This window comes from Mastigoproctus giganteus, chromosome 7 (assembly GCF_048544385.1).
Source record: "Mastigoproctus giganteus isolate SK-2022 chromosome 7, ASM4854438v1, whole genome shotgun sequence".
NCBI classification, from domain to species: domain Eukaryota; kingdom Metazoa; phylum Arthropoda; class Arachnida; order Uropygi; family Thelyphonidae; genus Mastigoproctus; species Mastigoproctus giganteus.
The window spans coordinates 188298587-188319712 of record NC_143581.1 but is presented as its reverse complement, the minus strand read 5'-3'; the positions used below and the strand labels follow the sequence as shown (position 1 = coordinate 188319712).

At 37.3% G+C, this 21126-nt stretch overlaps 1 protein-coding gene across 1 annotated transcript in view; it reads right to left on the bottom strand.

Annotated features, from left to right (window-relative positions):
* Positions 1-683: 683 nt before the first annotated feature.
* The window catches only part of LOC150083475 (uncharacterized), a 66142-nt gene continuing 45699 nt past the window's right edge, over positions 684-21126 (bottom strand). The window contains exons 15-24 of the mRNA XM_090378507.1: positions 20672-20784; positions 13027-13112; positions 10516-10706; positions 9648-9717; positions 9316-9442; positions 8500-8691; positions 6928-7101; positions 4162-4228; positions 3788-3967; positions 684-932 (exon numbers count right to left, since the gene is read on the bottom strand). Coding sequence (XP_090234633.1) covers positions 766-932; positions 3788-3967; positions 4162-4228; positions 6928-7101; positions 8500-8691; positions 9316-9442; positions 9648-9717; positions 10516-10706; positions 13027-13112; positions 20672-20784 — 1367 coding nt within the window. The 3' untranslated portion in view covers positions 684-765. The remainder of the gene's footprint in view (positions 933-3787; positions 3968-4161; positions 4229-6927; positions 7102-8499; positions 8692-9315; positions 9443-9647; positions 9718-10515; positions 10707-13026; positions 13113-20671; positions 20785-21126) is intronic.

The window sequence follows — 21126 nt, the reverse complement described above, 5'->3', positions numbered from 1 at the left end:
TCTCTTAGAGCAAGGGCTCTAAGAGACAGTGAAAGCTTAAGGAGGCAGCGAAGATAGGAGATGGCGAAGATTAGCAAAGAAGGGCTCTAAGAGGCAGTGAAAAAGTGGCGGAAAGAACTTCCCAGGGGCTAAGTTCTTTCCACCGCGTCTTCAAAATCATAAAACTGCCACATGATGATTCTAATTTCTTATCAAACAAGATACTTGACTGGAGAAACCTCTTAAGAAGACGTAATAGGTATCCGGAGATTCTGATATTCTTGACGTGGTTTTTTCTCAAATCTCAAGAGTGTTTGGATACTTTTGACATTTCCAGGTTTGTTAAATAAGCTCGTGAATACATGATATTATATAAGTAATGCCCCATTCCTCTCCCCTTGCCCCTAGAAGCCGAATACATTATTAGTTGGGTATTCATATTTCAATATGCTCTTATTGTGTTCTTTAACTCGGTAATCATTTTATACAAATTAAATCGAGAAACGCTATGACCATAGATGTCGATGACCCAAAAAGTCCCCAAACAAAAAAAAAAAAAAAAACGAATCGAGAAAAATACAACCTTTGAAAAAAAGTTTCTGTTGAACCTTCCATATGTTATACGACCATTAAGGTTCTGTCACAGAAAATTAATTACAGGGTAAAAAATACAGTATACATAATATAGACTACCAGGAAATCTGTTTCATTTTGACACGTAATTTTTATTCTTCTTAATTTACATACGGTAGCCACGACGTAGCTCTCTAATAGCCTTTGCCAATTTCAATTTAGGTTTCTTTTCTTAAATTTGAGACGAACTTCTCCAGCAGGGCGGAGTACAATCTCTGCAACTACGTGTACCTTGTCTCTTTGGTCCAGAGAATGTACTTCCAAACGTCTTAGAATGTTGGTAATAATAGTTTTTTCTTCCATCATTGCAAATTTCTGACCTGTCAAAAAACAAATGTAGATGTTGGCAAAGTTTATTACGTGGTACTGTTGTTTGCACTGAAAATAACATTACTATCTGGGAAATCTATAAATGTCCATCAAAAAGTAAACATACCTTTATTTATTAATAAACAAAGTACAAAAATTAACGTTGGGAAAGATAAGCTCTTGTGCAAGACTGAACAGGAATTATGCGGCAAGTGCATGTGTATTGAAAAATAATGTGAATTGGGCACCCTGTGAGAAAGCACGGAAAAACTCCCTTGTGTTTTAAGATAGAAGCCCCACGCCTTTCCAAAAATATGTGGGGAACAGTAAATGTAAGGATTAAACTAAGAGGGCTACGCGATTACAACAGTATCGTTCACTTTCGAAGGTCATAAAAAGCACCTTCGAAAAGTGAAAGATATATTTATCCTGGTGTCCTAAGAAGTTCTTCTGATGCAGTGCATCAAATTGGTAGTGAAGGTGTAATTTCCAAAGATGAATGCGAGGTCTTTACACTTGTGCATGGACCAGCGATTTTCTCTGTGATATATAGTGTACTCTTTCCAATCGTTAAAGTTTCATTTCTTTCCTAGTGCCTTTTTCTCTTTTCTTTACTTAAAGTGGTTTTGTGCTTAAAGTAAGAACCCAGAAAGGAAATCAACCTTTCTTTATTTAGTGTATATATTAATTACTAACAAAGTCTTCTAACATCTGCAACCGCTTGGTCACTGCTGGTACCTATCTTGCCTCCAGGTAACGGGGCCGATAACCTGGGAGAATAATCCCACCATTCAAGGGCTAAAAGGAGCAACGATGGATACCAACAGACGTACCGCTTACGGTTCTTTTGATCCAGATCCATCGACCAAAGATGATATAAGTACATCCAATACAAAGAGGTAGAAAAAGAAGGAATTGAAACCCTGCTCTTCTTTTTCTAGATCGTTTCTGACTGTTTTCATAACAGTCATCATTGGTAACCTCCACATCACTAATAGGTGCGATATGGCCTAAATAGCCCTTGCGCAAAAAAATAACAACCGCGTTTTCTAATTCTGTACTCCTTGAGAGAAAACCCATTGAGAAAGCTGTCCCCATTTTTAACTAAAAAATGTCTTGAAAATGTAGCTGGCCCTCCAAAAATGGTCCGAAGACTTCAATCAGGAGATTTTTTAGTAGATTTTCAAGGTAGATTCTCTACCTTGAAATCATCTAAAGGAGTAATAGCGGAGTGGGATCTTCTTAATCTATCCGAGGAAGAGACGTTTGAGAACGAAACAATCAAAATGTAATACATGCGAAAAGGATAGCCATCAAGAAAGCTGGAGTACTTACTCCTACTCGGCCAGTCATTCTGAAATTCAATACACCGACTCTGCCATTAACCGTAAAAGCTGGATATTTGAGATGTAAAATTAGACCTTTCATTCCTAATCCAGTCCGATGTTTTAAGTGCAGGAAAGTTTGGGTACTCCCAAGCAGTCTGCAGAGTTGCAACTATCTGCGCCTCCCGTGATTCAAAAGAGTACGTACACCCAGACTGCACTACCGAAACGGAACGCTATCCAAATTGCCAAGGAAATAATTCGGAATATTCAAAAAGTGCGGCCCCGAGTGTCCAAGCGATTTTTCTTGAGAAACATATAGATGATCTTTTTGAGCGATTTCGTTCTACTTTACTTCTAGCATTTTTCTTATCTTCAGTTCATTGTAAGTGGTTCTGTACTTAGATTTTGAATAAGAACCTAGGAAGGAAATTCATCCTTCCTTTCTTAGTATATTTATTAATTTTTTCACTAACAAACTAACTTCTCCAGCTGTTTGGTCACTAAGTGGCACCACTCTTGTCTCCCCTTGGCGAGGCCGGAAACCTGAAAGGAAAAGTAATCCGTTCAGGGCAAAACGGAGCACCAATGGATTTGAGAAACGAGTTTCTCCTGGATCTATGGATCAAACTAAAAGTCATTGGCAATATGATGATCCAAATTCATCTACTGCCAAGAGAGAACGACAAATGGCTTTCTCTACGCATCTATATCCTTCTAATCAACTTATTTTACAGCAGATCCTTAGAGACCGAAGAGATATTAATGACGTGTTTAGTTTCCTGAAAATGATAAACAATATCATCTGATCTGAATCCACTTGTTTAATATACCAAACCTGTACCAGCTGACTGTAATAGTTGAATTATGGCCTTAGTAGCCCTTGCACCACTAAATCAAACAAACAACTGCCAAGAGACAAAAGAGAGATGTGACTCAAACCATCTCTCCAATGTTTCTGATTCTCCACTCTCTGACAGATCAGTCTGTTAGTAAACTCTCTTTGTCATAAAGGGTGTTTAGAACATAGAGCTGATCCACCAAAATGGTTTGCTGCCTGAAATCAGGTGACCTACTTGTAGAAATAACAAATCAACCACATTCAGAGCTACCTCTAACTTTCATTTCGTTTGCTGATGCTGCATAAGCTTGTTTCCTTACACCAATCGTGATAGCTAATATATTACAGGTTACGTTTCATTACAAGTCGAATATTTTCAACCTCACATATGCAGAAAATAGGGTTTCATCACACAGCAATGATCTGACAAGGGTCCATTATGGGTATCCACTGTTATTTTCCCTCAATTTATGCAATCGCTGATGCGTATGTAGATTTATTGGCATATCTATAAGTTTTGAAGGTTTCTTGTTTAGCTGGATGGAAAATCCCAGTTTCTTCCATAAAAATTCAACTAAAGTTTCAAAGAAAGAAAAAAAAAAAACCCGCATAATTACTCCTTTCTTGGAGAACAACCTCAGTCATATCACAAAGGAGAGAAATTAGTTATAATTATTGGTTACCAAGATGAAATACTTACCTATGCAGTTTCTAGGCCCCGCAGAAAATGGTACAAACGCATATGGGTGACGACCTGTACTATTTTCAGGAAAGAAGCGACTGGGGTCAAATACCTCAGGGTTAGGGAATATTTCTGGGTTCCTGTGAAGACCGCAGATGTTTAAGAAACATTCGGTTCCACTGGGAAACGTGTAGCCACCTGCAGAAAGCAGATAAATACTTTTTAAGAATTGCCCAGAAGCGAGAGCCTCATTATTATTTCAGAATAATCACGTCCCTTTCTAATCCACTATTAATTATATTAAGTTAGAGCAGAGATTCTGATATTTATGTGGCTGCAAATACCCATTTCATAATAAAAAATAAATATTTAAAAAAAAATGAATCACTTACCAATATTCATTTCGCGATGTAACTTTCTACCAATTTGAGGTACGGAGGGATATATCCTCTGTGTTTCCTATAGAAATGAATATGAAAATGAACCTGACCTTGTATTAAGAAAGCGCAGTTAGTATGAGTCAAATTGCAGAACAGTAATTTAAAATCTTATGAGAATGAATTCAATTCAGTTCAATAATAATAATAATAATAATAATACAAGGGGCGCGATTAGCCAGTGATTACGAAGCCTGACCACCAATATCATGGACCTGGGTTCGAATCCCACAGCGGAAAAAAAATCGAGGGGAAGAGAAAAAAAATCTAGAAAGTCGCTTCATTGGACTTACCTCAAGTTCGAGGTGACGACTGAGGCAGAGAGTGACCTAAACTGACGTCTCTCTCCCCCATAACTCCACCCACCAATGGATGTCAAAGCTAAACAGGTCCACTTCCATATTTGGATGAAGAAGACTTGTAGAAATATTGAACGTACTGCACAGACTGTGGCGCAGGATAAAGTCGCCCGCATTCAGGGAGAGGGGTCGGTTCGAAAAGTCGGAGGCAGCTCCGTCAGTCTCAGTGAGTGCCGCTGTCTCCCAACTGAAGGGCAAGACAATCCAGCCCAACCAATGAGCAACGATTTCAGGTTTTCGTCTCAGAAGACCGTTTGCATACAATTTTGTCGCAAACGGAACCATCGCCCTAAACGAGTACTAAAGCTCGGACAACACATCAATCCAGTAGCACCAGAGACAAAATTCTTGAGGCTCATATTTCATAAGTTCACATTCTTACCGCATATCCATCAACTACGGACAACGTGCACGGCCCCGTGTGTCAAGCGTTTCTGTGGCCAAGCATTTCTTTTGCGACTGAGGAGCGTTTTCTCTCCTGTGACTCAGTTTTCCTTGATTTCTCTCTGCTTATTACATTTTCTGTTAAGTAGTTTGACAATCTTAAAAGTCCTAGGAAGAGAGCCCAGGAAAAGAAAGTACCGTTTTCTTTAATTTTTATTAATTGAACTAACCCCCGCGCTTGGCCTCCAAGCCGCACTGCTTGTACTTCCCCGTGGTGATGTTGGTAACCTGGGTGGTAAACATCCCAGGTGCAAAAGAAGCCATTATGGATACAAGCACTCATCGACCTTTAGAGCCTTCCAGCTCAAGATCAGAACCTTCTGACATCTATCACGAATCTAATCACTCCAAAAGGATTTGAAGGGAAGCCCAATGTCATGATGATATACCAACTTTCCTGGTGACGCATTCTCTAACCACCCAACCTGTGGGCAAAGTTATCACCATTCTTGATCCCAAAATATTCGGAATTTATTGCTGGATCACCAGAAATGGTGAAAAGATATCTAAAGCTTCACTCTAACTAGTTTCATAATTTTAACATTCAGCACTCCAGACTTACTGTCCAAAATTAAAGCTGGCTATTTAAACTCTTGGATTCGATCTTACATTCCGAATCCCGTTCGTTGCTTCAAATGCCAGAAATACGGTCATTCCCAGCAAGCATGTCGAATTGATGCCACCTGCTCTATCTCGCTCCAAGTGCCAAGCCATATTTTGTGCAATATATAGAGGGCTGTTTTTCAGTGGATAAGTAAGTTATATTCATTTTCCAGTGTCTTTTCTTCCTGTTTTTCTCAAGTGATTCTTTACTTACAAGTTTTCAAGTAAGAATTCAGAAAGGAAATTCACCTTTCTTTCCTTGTAACCCAACCAGCTTTCTTAATCGCTTGGTCACTGATGGCACAGCTCCTGCCTCTATGTGGCAAGGTTGGTAACCTGGAGGAAAATCCAAACCTCAGGGCTAAAAGGAGCAGAAACGAAAACCAATGAATTTCCACGTTTAGAGCCGAAAATCTCTCAACACTAAGCTAATGACACCGACCATGACTTCTTTCCGTTCAAAGAAACTAAAAAAGGACACAAAAAAGCAGAAATCCCAGAATTTCTCATTTTGCATTCTTTGTCAGCACAACTTGTGAGCAAGCTCTCCCATTTCATCATCCAGAGATTCTTTGGAAATGCTGTAGGTTCACCAAAAATTATTAAACGTCTCCAGTCAGGAGATTTACCAACTGAGACCTCTCACTCGAGATATTCTAAGTTATTATTATGGGTTACTTATTTAAGTGGAATTCCGATTCAAGGGACCCCACATAATACACTGAATTCTTCCAAGGTTGGGATCTATTAAACGTTTCTGAAGAAGAAGTAGTCCAGGAACTAAAAGATCAAAATGTCACTCAAGCAAAACGAATCATTATGAGAAAAGATGGCAGCTCAACCTTAACTTTCAATATACCAAATCTACCAGCTTCTGTCAACGCAGGTTATTTGAACTGCCGCATTTGGCTATTTATCCCAAATTCCCTTAGATGTTATAAATATCAGAAATTTGGCCATTCCCAGACAGCATACCGCGAAGATGCAACATGTCCAAACTGTGGGTGCAAAACTTACACCCAATCAGAATGCAAGGCAGTAACACCACAATGTCCGAATTGCAGGGGCAAGCATCCAGCTTACTCCAAAGATTGTGAACTCTGGAGGTTAGGAAAAATAATACTTTTCGTAGCATCTCCAACTGCACCAATGATCACTCATTGGGCGGCCGAAGGGTTAAAACATTAATTCACTTAAAAGGGTGCGCTTCAATCAGAATTGAACCGATTTAAACGAAATGGAAGTTGTGACCTGTAAAGATAAAAACAAGCTAACAGAGTGAATTATGAATAAGCCCTACATACTAAATAATTACCTTTAATACGCATTCCAGATATTTCATTTCTCGCAAGTCGTCTGTAGTGACTGGGCGATTGACATCATCACCGAAAATGCTACGAATCTCGTCCATTATTTTATCCTGAACATCTGGATATAACCCGATACAGTAGAGAGTCCAAGTGATTCCTAATGCAGTAGTATCGTGGCCCTAATAACGAAACAGAGGAAACTTGATCGAATGCAATTAGAGGGACTGAATTTAAAACAATAAAGGAAGAAAACACTTTGGGGGTTACTCCAAGCATACATGAAAGTCTTTGTACAGAATAGACAAGCTGCAAGAAGGACTTGTGTATCCTGTCGATTATTTATCGAACAATTAAATTTAGAGATGGGGGAGGTAAAATCGCTGTATAAGAAAATTGTGAATCTGTATTTGAAATACTCTGCCTAGGTATGTCCAGGCTCGATGTCCAAAAAAAGACATCGAGCTTAAGGGAGCGGTTGGTGACCTTGGCAAAAAGGTGCCCATATGCAAAGAGAATATGTGTGAGGTTACGGAGCTGGTAGGTAGATATCTTGGAAGGGACCTGATTGAGGTTTATAAGGTCCCGATAATTAAATAAAATGAACGAAGTCGAAATTTTCAAAAGATTCAATGACGTTACAAACAGGGTGTTTAAATACAAACTAATGGAGCAGAATTATAGACTGGAATGCCAGCCCTTTTCGTTCCATTTGCTGACTATTATGGTCAGAAAATGGAAGAAAGAGAAATATTTTGTTGGACTCTGGTTTATAACAGAATACACAAGATTTCTGAATGTTGTGATATATCTTTTTTGTACTTCTCGTTTGACTGACACACTTGAACAACTCGGTAGCTGTACTTTGAGATTAATCTTTAAAAGGAACCATGTGTTTTATACAGGCAGGATAGTTAATTTTTAGCAATACCTGCAATAGCCGAATATAAATTGGAGTCCCGACTGTTAGATATTATCTACTTTTTATGATGACAATCTAGAAGAGTGGTGCAGGAATAAAATCCACTGGACCGACTCTAGAAAGCATCAAAATTGTCGTTTCCAAAAAAATATTCATAATTAATTTTTTTAAAAATTTTAATCTAAAATTTTATATTTATTATATTAAGTTCAACGTTGATTGCAAAATGTATTTATGCTGGTTATCATATATGACTAAAGCGCCTATTGTTTTCACCATGTCTATCTGTACGTCCGTCGGTATATGCTAACTTGACTCCTAGTAAATAGATTTTCAAAAAATGTATATTTGGCTCTGGTAGAAAGATTTGTATGGCCATCCATTATTTAATTAAAATCGGACCAAAAGAATTCCGGCAAATATTATTTAGTTTTTCACGCATATTACATAGGCAATCCATATACCATATTTTGTAGTTGAAGCACTGGTTATTATGTTCTTTGCTGATTGGAGGAATATTTCGTTGCTTTTTTCTGGGTTTTTCTTATAAATCATGAATTATTACTATTTGTTAACGAACCTGAAACATAATGCACTGCGTACATTAAACAACTTGTGTACATATTCTCGGGAGGGAAATTTATTCCTATTCGTATACCTCAAACATGATGGTATCCACTTCCTCTCTAATTTCTTCTTCGTTTAGTGCGTGTTCCTCGAAGTACAGATCAATCAAAAGGTCCAGGAAGGCTTTTCTTTTCTTTGTTGATATTCCATTATCTTCAATGGATACATTTTGTTCTTTAGCAGTTTTCCTCTTCTTATATAACTCCATTTTTTCTTTGATTACCTGAAAGAAGCAGTTGTTTTAACATACGTGTATTCAAGGTTCATCTATCTTGCTTATTTTTAGGTTTACGCTATTTGCCTTTGCCGTTGGAACCTTTGTTACTTTTGGGTTTATAATTCTGAATTTTATGTTAAAATTGGAATACGTATTGCCATTTAGATTTTTCGATTTCAAAATATGAATTTTTACCTAATTAAATGCTTTTTTGTTATGGGTACTTTGTTCCCCGTCCTCGGTTGAATTTAAAACGTCTACTCTGTATCGAACGTCTTTTCGCATTATAACAGCTGGATTCGTTTTTATTTTTGTTTCAAATAAAATTGGTTTACGTTCGTTTCAGAAATACAGAAATGACGTTTTTAGATTAAACTTATGAGAGCAATAAGTTGACAAAAAATGACAAATCAAATAGGCAAAATTTAAATTCAGAAATCGAAAAATTTTAACGGTAACACTTGAGTCCAATTTTAACGTGAATTCGAAATTATCAGCCAAAATGTGACATAAAGGTCCACATAACAAATAGCCTAGATCTAAAATTAAGCGAGACAGACTCCTATGTCTTTTAATTGCAATAATTACAAAGAATATTATGTCCTTGTAGAGTAAATATTTGAAGCTTACCTTTCTTGTAAAATCATGCAAAATTTTTAACTGCTTCTTATACCGTCTTCCACTTGGACTTAAGCTGTAAACCCAATCAGTCCAAAACCATGGTCGGATAGTCCGGAACACGAAATCTCCACTTACTCTAGGGAAATCAAAAGTATCCTTTTGCTTAAGATTTAGATATTATGGTCCGATTGTGGATAATGGATATTATAAATTTAGTAATTTGAAATTAGAGGGCGTTTTTAACGAATTTTCCTAATATTAAAAGCCACCCTCCTACTCCATCCAAATAAAGTAATTTGTATTATAATACTAGAAGTGCAGATCAAGATAAAAATACCTACACATTAACGGCGTTGACATACTCCGATGTGCTGTTGTTCTGAACTCCCATACGGACTCCCATGGCAGATTCTGGAACGACATGGATGCATAAAATGTTAAAAGATATAATATGGCAGAAAAGATATAATGATGATAATAATAATAATAATAATAATAATATACAGTAAACGTATAAAAGATGGCAGAATGGGAGATTCATGAGGAAGGATTACAACAGACGATCAGGAAGTCCCACAATTGTTAAACTCCAGGAACAAACAACATTCGCAACTAATTGTACAAGAAGTTCAACAGCACACATTCCAAGACCGATTAACTCGGCCCACTGTGAAAAGGGCCCATAAAAATTCCTCGAATCATTGACGGATTCGAATTGGGGTCTTTTTCACCTGCTGTGGGGAGAACGGTGATTAAACCAACTGTGTTATCCACAAGGGCTCATATTAGATGAAATCTGAGAAAAATTGGTTAGGAAATGTCAACTTTGCCGATTTGAAACAGCGATACAATTTTTCTAAAAATTGTGTAGTCAGTACTATCAAACAATAAATCCAGTATGTTTGAAATTTGGTCAGATGGAATGACCAGAAATCAGTAACATCACAGATGAAATTTTTAGTAGCATCACAGAAGAATTATGGACCATATATCAATTTTGGGTTGTTTTCAATGTGTGTGTTATTCTATAAAATATAAAACGAGCGTTAACATGCAAATAAGCTAAATTGAAAATAAAATTATAAAGCTGTAGGCAATTTACTTCGCTACAAATTGTCTTCAAACCACTTTGAATATCATTAATATGAAAGACAGAAAATATCTGTATTGAGAATAGCTTTTTATCATTTTCCCGAATCTTGAACTTACCACAGATGATGTCCAGGGTACACAAACTAGAATATTTTACTATGTCTACCCATTCCTGGTCGGTGGCTTCTTCTAGCTTTTTCGCCATAATAAATGATTGATCATTCATGATGTGTAGAAAATCTTCCAGAATTCGAAAGTGGAACGTAGGCGTGAGCATCTTTCTTCTTCTTCTCCATTTTTCTCCAGAACTACAATAAGAAAGGAACCGAATTTATAAGGATCTTTTGTAATCCAAACATATTGTGAGGTACAATGTATAATAGAACTGTGTTATGTGGTCGATTTGCTGTTTGCTTGACGAAAAATCAGAGTTTACGGGAGAAAAAACCATGCTACCCTCTCAGACCAACTAACTAACTCAAGCACATTGAGAAAAATATCCATAAATATTCGCATCATTAACGGGGTTCGAATTCAGTTCTTTTTCACCTAGTGTGTGGAGGATGTGATTATACCAACTGTGCTGTCCAAATGGGGGATATAGCAGATAAGTCAAAAGATATAAAGTAATCCAAAATTAACTATAAATTTAATTGGTGTTGGAAAACACCTTGGTTAATAGGCTTGTTCGCCATGCTTTTTTCTTCCTTAAACGCTCAGTCTTTTATTCCTAAACGCACTAACTGACAAAAAATGCACTTCATTTTCAGTGTCTTTGCAACTCCAGGACTAATCCTGAACACCCACACTCTCTCAAGAGAATAAATATATGCAAAATGTAATGTTTTTTGGAAGGGGAAGAATTCTAATGACCTGAAATATGACTCTGCAGAAATATTGCCGTAAAATTTAAAGTTGAATTAAAATAAACCTAGTCAGTTCATGGCTGCAACTACATTTACTGTTGTTTCTTTGTTTGTATGAAATAAGTACAATTGCTCGATGGGCAATGAGACGGCTGGTGCAATTCAGTTCATTATCGATCCAAAAGTTTCTAAAATAATTAATGAATATTTGGTAACACTAATTTTATCCCTTTTCAGTTTAAAACTATTTGTAGTTAGTTTAAACGAGTTAAAGAGAGACATCGAAATGTATCCGAAAAATATCAACTTAGCATAATAATGGCAATACTAAGTTGATATTTTTGGTGTAATATATATATATATATATATATATATATATATATATATATATATACCACATACTACGTTAAAATCATTTAATAGAGACAAAAAAGGTGTCTTATTAGGGCCCACCAGAGAACCATCTCATTTACCCATTGTAATATGCCCATTATTTGGTCAAGTTGGTTGTTTCGCTGGATGAAAAACCTTGCTGTCCACGCCTGAGACCAAATATCTGAGCCAGGATGTGAAAGAAGCCCATAAACGTTCCTGGAGGCATTGGTAGAATTCGAACAAGGCCCTTTTCTCGCCGGTGTGGTGAGGACCATGATCATTACCACTGTGTTACTTGCAGGGACTTAATACAGAGATAGCTAAACAATGTCCAACGTTTTTAAAACAATATTTTAGGAACGAAATTAGTCGATGTAGTAGAATTTTAATGTTAACGACTTCAAGCTGGATTGGTGGACTAAAAAATCTACCAAAACTATAAAAAATCAAACCACATCCTTAGCCATAATAAGTACAGTCTTTATTTTTTATAAAATAAAAAGAACCGAAATAATTTTATAGTACGGTTTCCACCTGAATATTTTCTGAAAAACATGAAATTATACCTTAAATATCATTAATACAGTCAAAAAAAATATTAAAGGTAATTATTATATATGATTGCTAATCTATTTATTTGTATATCGGGACCATTTATTATATATAAGTTTCGATTACCCATATTTTCCCATTGAAAGCGGAAGACGTTATTCTTGGGAGGTTCCGACTCTAATAACAAAACTGTTACACACGTAAATGATTGCAAATGGAATAATAAGACCATTTTTTATCTTATTGTTCTCATTTCCTCATTAGCGACAGTTGCCATCACAAGTATCAGTTTCCTTTCTCCTCAGCGATAATAACTGTTTTTTGATTTTACTACTACAACGATCATGAAATAGTAATGAGGCAATTTAAGGACACACACGCAACAGCTCAGCCTTCGTGGGTAGCATAGTTGATATAAGCACCATCCTCCATACACTGGGTGGTAAAGACCAGAATTCGAATCTCATTATCGCGACAAATTTGCATGAGACATTTTCACGACGTGGCTAAGTTAGTTGGTGAGCATGGTTTTCTTCCAACAAAAAGGAAAATCCACCAGAGAACACACACACACCATTTATGAGCATATTATAGTTGCAGTTGAGTTCATTCTTTGTACAATATGGTTCAGTTCAACTAATTCATCTAAATATATGCAATTTAGATGAATATAATCTTAGTAATGGAAGATAAAATGAGGTTATAACCTTGGAATCTTATTATAAAGCTGCATCACACCTTGCTCAATGTCTAAAATTTAAGAACTACACTAAATCAGCCTTTAAAAATGATACTAGCAATAAAGCTGTTAACTTAATAAGTAAATTTAAAATACCTCGTTAGGATTCCAGTACCCAACCAGCTGTGAATCAATTCATAATCTGCCGATTTCTCGATCTCTGTACTACTGCTGAGTATTTCCTGTAATTATTTGTTTAAAGCACTTATATTTATCTAATTAAAATAATATTTGCAATTACTATAAATTGTTATTATTAAGTTGAAATTGTTGACAACCACGGACTGAATTTTACATCATCTGCAAAGCAAATAATTTGTATTTTGGTTATAAAATTCGAGAACTGCAACAAATAACATGGTTCATAAAACTTCCCTGTAGAATTTTTATTACTGTATTATTAAAATCAAATTTTTGAAAAATGGCTTTAAACAGGATAGCGATTAGCTATAAGACTTGATTCGATTTTTGTGTGGGCAAAAACAACAAGATTACAGTGCGTCATGAAAAAGATGAAATTCCAAAAACGATCAGTAGTTTTGCAACTTTTAAAAAGGTTATCTCGTTAAAAGTTCATTCTATATTTCATATAAGTGTGTATATATATATATATATATTAATCGATTTTAAAAATTAAAAAAACTGCTGACACATTGTCAGTTCAAAAATCTGACTGGGTGTATATGACTCAGTGAAATGGGTAAAAGCTGTAAAATGAGCATTTCTGAATCCGGGACAGGGTTGGGTGGTTAAATGTGTCATCGCTGGTAAAGCCTGTAGTGCACTCAATAAATCCGTATATATAATATCGGCTATTTCATACGTGTCCTTGAGCTAACTCAATAGCATCTAGCTCTGCAGTGTACATACTGGTTTCAAGGGGGAATCTACTCAGCTATAGTATTATCTGGAAAAACAGCAGTAGATCCCACACACGATTCTCACTTGGATCCGTGTGTGTAAACTGGCAAGAAGTCAGAATGTTCTTCACGGTGTTGTGATAGAGCTGAAGGTAGACAGAAGATGGAGACTTTTCGCACTCTTCAGCGAAAAGTCACATGCTGGTATTTGAGAATGCAGGGTGGGAGAGGTTGTTTTGGTAGTCGAGCAACCTTGTCTACCGCAGTGATCAGCTCAATGAGTAGCTCTTGAACACGAATGCTGATTAGGCGATTGGCAGTCGCTCGTGTTTATTAACATTTTCCCATCGTGGCTCAAAAACGGATGTCCATTTTAGTAGATGATCTGGCAGGGATTTCAGCTTAAAGGCATATTATAGAGACACCTGTTTTCGTCGATGCGACAATGATGGTTCATTCTAAATGGGGAAGCATTCAAGGAAATAATCGTGGAAGCTACTAGGCTTTTCATACCGATTAAGAAATACTGTTTAAGGTTGAGGCCTAAGTGGATGTCAGATGAACTAATGACACTCGTGGAAGAGAAGAAAAATGCACATCAACAGTCAAACTGAATGCGTATTTTGCATCTACATTCACACATGAGGAATACTTTAGGGAAGTGGAGGACAGAAGCTTATTAAATTCTAACATGGAGCTTAATGATTTTGTAATAATTGAGAGCAAAGTGGAGGAGAAATTGTTAAAGTTAAACATAAGAAAGGCACGTGGGGTGGATGGGATCTATACTCCAGTTATATTAAAGAAGGGGGCAAAGGAAGTACTCAAAAGCTTAGCTATAATTATGAGAGCAACCTAGGAGTCGGTGGAAGTCCCTACTGATTGGTGATGTGGAGATTTATCCCCAGTTCACAAAGGGGAATTGAAGGGTGACACGAGTAATTACAGACCTGTTTAAAGTCATTGGTTAAAGAAGCGTTGCAGGATCATCTAGACAAGACTGCTGTAATAATTCAAACACAGCATGGGTTTGTTAAGGGAAAATTTTGTCTGACAAATTTGATTGGACACAATGTGGTCACAAAGGAACTGGATGCAAAAAATAATTTTGATATCATATACTTGGATTTCAGGAAAGCTTTTGACGCCGTTGCCCATGGAAGACTACTGTACAAATTGGAGCAGTGTGCCATTAAGGGAAAGTTTCTACAATGAATAAAAGGATGGTAGAGTGGGAGAAGATAGAGAGTCAATGGACTCTGCTCTTCGTGGACTAATTTTATTAGCGGAGTCCCCCAGGATTCGGCGTTGAGCCCACTGTTCTTTTGTAAATTTATCAATGATATTGATGAAAGTGTATCAAGCTTAAATGTTCAAGTTTGCAGATGATACAAAGGTTGGCATGGTTGTTAATGACAATAATGGCAGTGTGCTACTGCAACAGGATCTAGAAAAGTTGGTCAAATGGACTGAGAAATATCAACTGAAGTTTGACATTAAGAAAGGCAAAGTACTGCATATGGGCAGAGGTAACCCCAGAGGAACGTACTTGGGGGGGGGGGGGATTTTAATCTGTATGAGTGCCTATATTCTATTTAACCCTTTTCCTTTTTTCTCTTTTCCTCACCCCACCTTTCGCATCTGACTCGTATATCTCACAGAAGAAATCGGGCTCTTGGGAATTTCTATATTAAGCATATTCCTCCTTCGGATTAGGCTGTGTGTTCAAAATGACTAGTCACAATTTCATTAAGGCTATATACAAATCTTTATTGCACATATATACAGGACAAGAAATTAAGAATAATTATGCACATATTATAATCTGATAACACCACATATATGACACGTTGTATGAACAAATTGGTTATGTTAATTTATGTTCATGTACATCACTTATCTAGCACAAGGATATCAAAACTTTCAAGAATTTCCATTAAGATAATTTCTCTAATGTATCATCAATTTTTCTTTGGGATGATACTCAATTTACACATTCAACTTTCTTATACAATCCTTCCTTCTTATATAGCAATACTAATCACAAAACCTCCTCTGGCTAAATCACCATGATACAATTGAAACCATCCTATAAACTAGCTTTTATCTTAATTATCTGGTTCATACCAGTACTAAACAAAAAAAACTTTCTGACTTGGTCACCATCTAGATCATCATATATGATAGCATTCACCTTAATTATCCCTTTTAATTACCCCGTCTAAATTTGTTACTTTTATCTATCCATTCATTCATATGTACTTTGACCATCTCCATATATTCTCCGTTCATTACTATGTTCTAACACCACAACTAAACTCATCTACATGTACATACATATATCTTAGTGTATAATTTCCCATATGACCTTCCCCTATAATTCTCTTATTATTCCCTATAGTCCTTCTTATAATTTAAAGAGTGCTTATGTTAACTTTGCACTTACTTCAAATTTCTGGCGGGATGTCTCCGTTAGGGCCTTCTATCCTTTTCTCATTCAGGAACGCTACCTTCTGTTCCAGGGCTGCTACTTTGCCTTTCAAGACTATTTCAGTGTATTATCGCCTTCCTCGGTGGACTTGGTCATCTGTGTGAATCTTCTTCTCTCATTCTCACTGTTTACCGAACTCCCTTACACGTTTATCCCTTAATTTCTCACTTCCTTACATTTCCGATAACCTCACTACATCGCCCCCTCAAGCCTGGCACGCCTCCCCTAAGGACTCCAACCAATCCTCCCCTTACAATTTAAATTTATATGTCGTTTCATTCGCTAACCCCTTTCTCCCAGGCTGTCTCCCTAGCGCGCAAACCAACCTCTTTTTCGAACCTGTTATTTTTTTCTCACAGGCAGCATGACCCTTTTGATGTCCACTGGCAACCTCCACAAACACTCATTTTATTATCGCACCTTTCTTTCTAAAAGTATCAGAAACTCAAATATCCGTCAGCCTGACGCCGGTTTTAATTTTAAACGAACACTGGACAAGCACTCCCTTCCTGTTTTGGTCTGACGGTGTTGTAGATCAAAGGAGGCACTTCGTCTAATCCCGTCTCCCGTCCTGTTGTTCGTTCTCGAGCAACCCTTTCCACACCTATTCTCAAATGGCACTCCTTTACCTAGTCCTGCTGTCCCTGTTTGCTCTTTTGTATTATAGGAATTGATAGTTTACCCCTTTGCTACCATTCTTAATTCTCACACTTAAATTATCCCATCTCTAAATCTAACGTTCTTCTATTTTAATCTTACTTTGAGAAAAAACCAATGTTTTTATTTTAATTAAATTGTAAGATTCTACATCTTACAGTACCAACTGTGTACATTTAGGGTGGTAGAAAAATGAAAAAGACCTGGGAGTAATTGTGCAGTCAGATATGAAGTTTTCTAAGCAATGCAGACAGGCTGCCAGAGCAGGTCATGGGGTATTGTCAATGATATATAGAGAATTTTGCTAGTAGGGAAAAGCAGGCGATTACCCTTTGCATAAGGAAATTCAGGCCACGCCTTGAGTATGGTACATAGGTCTGGAGGCCTCATTTTAGGAAGGATGTTGAGTTGCTTGAGCGTGTACAGAGAAGGGCAACAAGATTGGTGAGGGGAACGAAGGGGTCCTCTTACCAAGAAAGGGTTATGTTCTGCAAACTGCAGCCTCTGGAGATTAGGCACCTGCGAGGTGATCTGATTGAGGTGTATAAGGCCTTGAATGGGTTGAGCACGCTGAATTCTGATGGAATTCTTTCTTTTGCTCACATTACGCACTTGAGGGAGCGTAAATTCAAATTGAGGAAAGACAGTTGTAGAATAGATGTGCGGAAATTTGCCTTTAGCCAGCGTGTGGTTAATTGCTGGAACAATCTTAAATATGTCGTTGTGGAAGTTGATAGCTTAAATAAATTCAAGGAGGAACTGGCAAACGTTTAGAGGGAATGAATGTGGGAAATTAGTATTATTTTTATTTTTTTTCTGATGCTACATTAGCGCATGTGCTTGCTTTCTTACATCACCTGCCTTTGCTACTATTTGCTTCGACATATAAACTCTGGACAGGTGATGTTCTGAATGCACCAGTAGCAATACGAATGGCCTGATGGTGTAAGAGGTCAAGCCAACGAATGTAAGACCAATAACCTAATTTTCAGCGTACAACAGTACAGTATAGACGGAGTGGATTGCATTTGTCTGCACCCCAAGAAGTGGAAGAGAAAGCACGGAGAATGTCAACCCCTCTCATGCACTTTGTGCGTAGTTGACGAATATGTTGGAGGAACGTCAGCTTTTTGTCAACTATGTGTCCCAGGAATTTAGTCTCTGTTACTACTGGAATGGTGCTTTGTCCAAGCGGTAATTCAGGCTCAGGGTGGATGTTACGCTACGTTTGCAACAGAAATGGACACAAACGGTCTTCTCCTGTGAGAACCTTAAACTATTGGCCGTGGCCCAGCAGTTAAGACGGTCAATAACCCTCATGTTGCATGATTGAGAAAATATGCTGAAGTCAACGACGTAGAGCGTATTGTTTATAGTTGGAGGAAGTTATTCGTCAATGGAGTTTACTTTAATGGCACAAAGCGTGACACTTAAGACAGATTCTTGCGGTACCCCTTCCTCTTGGCAAAAGAGCCGAGAAAGGCTGGATCCGATTCGAACTTGGAAATGACGGCGGGTTAAGAAGTTTTTGACAAAAACGGGAAGGTGACCTCTTAGACCGCGGTTATAAAGGTCTTTTAACAGCTAGAAGGGACCAGTTAGAATGAACAAAGTTATACTTAGATGAATATAAAACATAAATGTAGAAAAATATATACAGTGATAAATACGAACTTTTTACAGAAAGGTAAACTGGAGGATAACAATATTCTCCTGTGGGTATATCGTTTAGAGATATCGGAGTTGATTAGTCTTTCTTACATTTCTGCCTAGAGTTGACGTCCTTGGGTCGTTTTCTTCTTAAGTTGCTGATCAGAACAAAATTTATGGAGTTTTATTATGAAGCAGATAAAGCATGGTGATTGAGATATTCGTTTCACATATGCACTTCAGTTTCTGGCGCGAATGACAGTGGATATCACTTGGCCATAGAACATCCTTTGGAGTGATGAAGCCCACTTCTGCTTAAATGGACAAGTGAATACGCACAACTGTCGCATTTGGGCAATAGAAAACCCTCGAGTTATCCAAGAGGTCCCGTTGCATTCTCCAAAAGTGACAGTGTGGTGTGGATTTACGGCCACATTCATGATTGGGCCATATTTTTTGAACAAGTAACACCGACTGGACCCCGCACCTGTTCTACCACTGGACAGCGATATCATGAAATGTTGGCAAATTTCGCAATACCAGAGCTGCAACAACGTGGGTGCCTTCAGGATACCATATTTATGCATGCAAGATAGTGCTCACCCCACATCCACGGTCAGTGTACCAAGATTGCTAAGGCAACACTTTACAGACGAACGGATCATCAGCCGTTGTTTCCAGACATCTTGGCCACGTCGATCATCGAAACTTCACCTCATGCGACTTCTGGTTGTGGGGTTTTTGAAGAACCAGGTGTATCGGGAAGGATATCAAACTGGCAGATCTGAAGGACAGCATTAGACGTCATGTGCTGGCTATTCCATTTGACATGTTAGGTTGACATACTGTAGAAAATGCTGTTCTTCGATTGGAAACTGTTGTTGACCAAAATGGAGGACACATTGAACAACTGTAGCGCTGTTCAAGTGATTTGTATTGCCACAGCGCCATATAGTGACAAATTTTGTAACTAATTTTTTTTTCCAATAAATGGCGAGCGAATTCTTTATTGTACCTGTTGTCCAAATTTCTCTTCAGTACGAGCCTTAGAACTCACTCGCTCCAGAGCCCTCTACATATGGATACTTTAATTTTAACAACCCTATACATTGCGTCTGGCTTTAACAACTTTCACAGTGGTTATCTTCATTTCTGTTCTTTTAACCTGGTTTCTGTGCCATAATTTTGTCCTAGCTTCTCGACTCTCAACCACTTCATGCTCCTGGAAAAGTATAGGATTCAACTTCATAGGTTAGTTTAAAAAAATAATAAATAATCCTAACATCGGCATGAATCTTTTATACAAAATAAATGGCTAAAAATACATTATTTTCTTTTCTATAAATGTCTGCATTCCTTCTTTCTAAGTCACCAAAATTTCTCATTTTTCCTAACCCTTTTACTTCATTGAAAAGGCTGTTTAAGCATTGGTAATGCATCTCCATCCTTTCTACTACCCGGGTAGTATGCATGCATCGTTTTATTATATCTCATATTGTGAATACCTTCACAACGAGTTGCCTAAGTATTACACTACTTCAAATAAGCAATGCTTCTCTGGTAGAGAAGACTACTGTTACTTATTCTAAGATGGGCACCACCATCCGGACGGCACCTTTCGAAGCTGGTTGGCTTCATCATCGGTGGATGGGCAGGTACCTTCTTGAAATAGTGACAACCCAGTTATGAAGTATAACTCCACAATATGAGAGATGCTTGATGGTGTGCATGGTTTAATCTAAATATATTATTATATTTAGATTAAACCTTTTCATACTCTTTGACTAAATGTCAAAGAGTATGAAAAGTCTGTTTAAGCATGGGATAATAAAACGAAGGATGCATACTAACATCCTGGAAGCAGAAATGATGGAGATGCATTACTCATGCTTATACAGCCTTGTCATACTCTTTGACATTTAGTCAAGAAATATATTTAGGCTTTTACTTCATTGATTTTATTAATTTCTGATATTTGTGTGATTTAGATTTTCTAGAATATAAATGGTACATATTACTACATAATTATCCCTGTGATAGTCTTAAAAATCATGGTAGCTACAATCATAACTTTAGTTCTTACCTCCACAGTCTCAGGTTTGAAAATTACTGCGACTGGTCTCCATGATATCCAAAGTCGAAAAATTCTCAGAGTATTATGCACGAGAATTTCTCCTATCTGTGCTTGAAACAGATCTAGAAACATAATTTAAATCATCCCTGTTATTACAAAAGTACTGATAAACACCTGTAAAGGATTTCTTTCTATTTATGCTAAACGAGTACTCTTATAAAGCAGATATAGGAGATAAACGTTCACTCAAAAGAGAAATTAAATTAAGGCGATATTGAAAGGAACATAACAGGGTCAACACCAAAAACTGTTCTCAATACTTCAGTAGTCTGAGCCAGGCATCTGAACGAAAGAAAAAGTGGACCTTAATCTATCTGAATGTACTATCTGCAATTCGACCGGTACCCCACAGAGAAGGCCGTCCGTGAGCCACCAGCTGAATATTTCAGAAACTGATGAAGAGT